The 2470-nt window shown below is 39.3% G+C and overlaps 1 protein-coding gene across 1 annotated transcript; it reads left to right on the top strand.

Moving 5' to 3' along the window:
- Positions 1–465: 465 nt before the first annotated feature.
- LOC121313630 (homeobox protein Hox-A4-like) lies at positions 466–2021 on the top strand. Its single transcript, XM_041246361.1, has 2 exons — positions 466–980; positions 1316–2021. Exons 1-2 carry the CDS (start codon positions 575–577, stop codon positions 1636–1638), a joined length of 729 nt encoding a protein of 242 aa, XP_041102295.1. The 5' UTR covers positions 466–574; the 3' UTR covers positions 1639–2021.
- Positions 2022–2470: the final 449 nt, after the last annotated feature.

Genomic DNA, 2470 nt, shown 5'->3' with positions numbered 1-2470 from the left:
AACGAAATACGAAATATCTCCTCGATTTATTCCATTAACCTTGCAGTATTATTACTCAGGCTTGATTGGTTTAGATTACAAATCGTACGCGACAAAATGGCACAAAGAAGTTCAGAATGTATCCGTTTTATAGCAATGGTGTATTTTCTGTTGTTCTTCAAAGCTAAGCAAATGATCAGGATTATATCATCTCCTGTTTTAACTTGGACCACTGGTGTCTGTGAAATGAAAATACGGGTGTTTTTAAAACATAGCTGTATCTGGAACTGAAAAATATAACACCGAATTAGTGGTATGCTATATGTGGTATGCACATGAATAATACATAACGTATTGAATTATATACTTTTTTATTCATTCTGTATTTTTTCGATCTAATTAGTAAACAAAAATGTTGACCGCTGGAGCATTTTTTTTTCTGTAGCCTAACCTAATAGCAGCTGCACTCTGATTGGTGGGTTTCGTCACATGATTGCTTAACTTTGCACATGTTACAGGGAGTAGGAGGGTTTTGTGGGAGACCAGAAAAACGACAACGCGAGAAAAAATTAGTATTTTAGCACTTCACAAATTAATGACCATGAGCTCGTATTTGATAAACTCTTACACCGAGCCCAATTTCCCTTCTTGCGAGGAATATTCGCAGAACAGCTATATAACCAGCCCCTCTCCTGAATACTATGAACGACCGAGAGATCCTGGATTACAGCATCACGAGGCGCTCTATCAGCGATCAAACTACACGGAAGCTCCCTACGACTACGACAATATCCATTCCAGTGAACAGGAAGGCTTGTCGCAGAGAGGTCACGTTCATCCCCAGCCTGTCCTCCAAAACCACATCCCTCGGCAGAACCCAAACTATGAAGCTGTACCACTGACCACAGAATTCAGCCTCAGTGGGAAACATTTATCAGCGCAGAAGGGTGCTAAAGAGCCTATCGTTTACCCCTGGATGAGAAAAGTCCATGTTAAGACGGGTAAGTTGTGTCACGGTGTAAATTGAGGCTGCTGGCAGTCTTCTAATAAAAAGTGTAAATACCCCTTGTAACTGTAGACCCAGAAAATTTACGAGCACCAAACTGTTAGGTCAGTCATTAAGAACCCCCATCAATTTTATTACCGTGTATCGTTGCCTGGGACATGTGGATTTGTTTATTTTTAACCCAAAAACACATTTCTCCCTCTGGTACTACACCACCTGTGTCGGCTATATATGGTTTCCAGTGACGTTTAAATCCGTTTTTCTTGCTGTTTTAATGAATATTTGAGATTTGATCTAAAATGATTTCCCTGCTACTTGTCTTGTGTTTAGTCAATCCCAGTTATAATGGAGGGGAGCCAAAGAGGTCTCGAACGGCCTACACCAGACAACAGGTTCTTGAGCTAGAGAAGGAGTTTCATTTTAATCGTTACCTCACCAGACGTCGACGTGTTGAGATAGCGCACACACTTTGCTTGGGAGAACTTCAGGTCAAGATATGGTTTCAGAACCGGAGGATGAAATGGAAGAAAGATCACAAACTACCCAATACTAAGGTGCGCTCTTCACACTCATCTCCTGCAAGTCAGCAATCAAAGGTACCTTCACAGAACCAACAGGAGGCGGGTGCAGCACCGAATACATCCAGCTTGTAGTAAAAACAGAACAAACACCAACATAAAATGAAGTCAAATAGATAAAATAGATAATATTAATAATAATAGTGCCATACTGTATTATCATCTGGACCAAAACTTGAGAAAACGAAGAGCAGTTATTCCGTTCTATGTACCTGTTTCTCAATACCTGTTTTGTGATACTCATAGTATTTTAATGAGCTTCTCTGCAGCGGGCGTTAAGTTAAGCTGCGTTATTTTTGGAGAGTGGAGAGAGACACAGGATGCTAATACGAGAATGAGGAATAATTCTGAATAATGTAGAAGGTGCTTTTTTTACTAGTTGGAATCAGTATTAGCAATACAATGTTGTGATGTAATACTTGTTCCTATATGATACTGGATACAGCTCAAAATGTGAACATTTGTGTGTGTGTGTGTGTGTGTGTGTGTGTGTGTGTGTGTGTGTGTGTGTGTGTGTGTGTGTGTGTGTGTGTGTGTGTCTTGTTTTATGTACAATTGAATGATTTATTTGTCGTTATCATGTGTTGATGTAGAAAAATTCAATGTAAAAAACAAAGAACTTTAAATAAATGTTTATTTCAAACAGTATATCACGTATACAAATACACACACATACACACACACACACACACACACACACACACACACACACACACACACACACACACACACACACACACACACACACACACACACACACACAGGTTATTCGTTGACTAGCTTAGGTTTTAAAATGAATGCTTATTTACAATCCAGAATTTTACATTTATATATGTAACTGTTTGTTGTCCAGGGTTTGCTGTGCGTTTGCTCGTTTGGTTTGGAACAAAGACTAACAAGGGGTAAA

This window comes from Polyodon spathula, chromosome 3 (assembly GCF_017654505.1).
Source record: "Polyodon spathula isolate WHYD16114869_AA chromosome 3, ASM1765450v1, whole genome shotgun sequence".
NCBI classification, from domain to species: Eukaryota; Metazoa; Chordata; class Actinopteri; order Acipenseriformes; family Polyodontidae; genus Polyodon; species Polyodon spathula.
Note: the sequence above shows the minus strand (reverse complement) of the source record. Positions and strands in the feature narration are given on the sequence as shown.

Coding starts and splice junctions, on each gene's coding strand:
- LOC121313630 (XM_041246361.1), top strand. CDS start 575: ATGACCATGAGCTCGTATTTGATAAACTCTTACACCGAGCCCAATTTC. Junction 981..1,315: donor AAAAGTCCATGTTAAGACGG/GTAAGTTGTGTC, acceptor TCTTGTGTTTAG/TCAATCCCAGTTATAATGGA.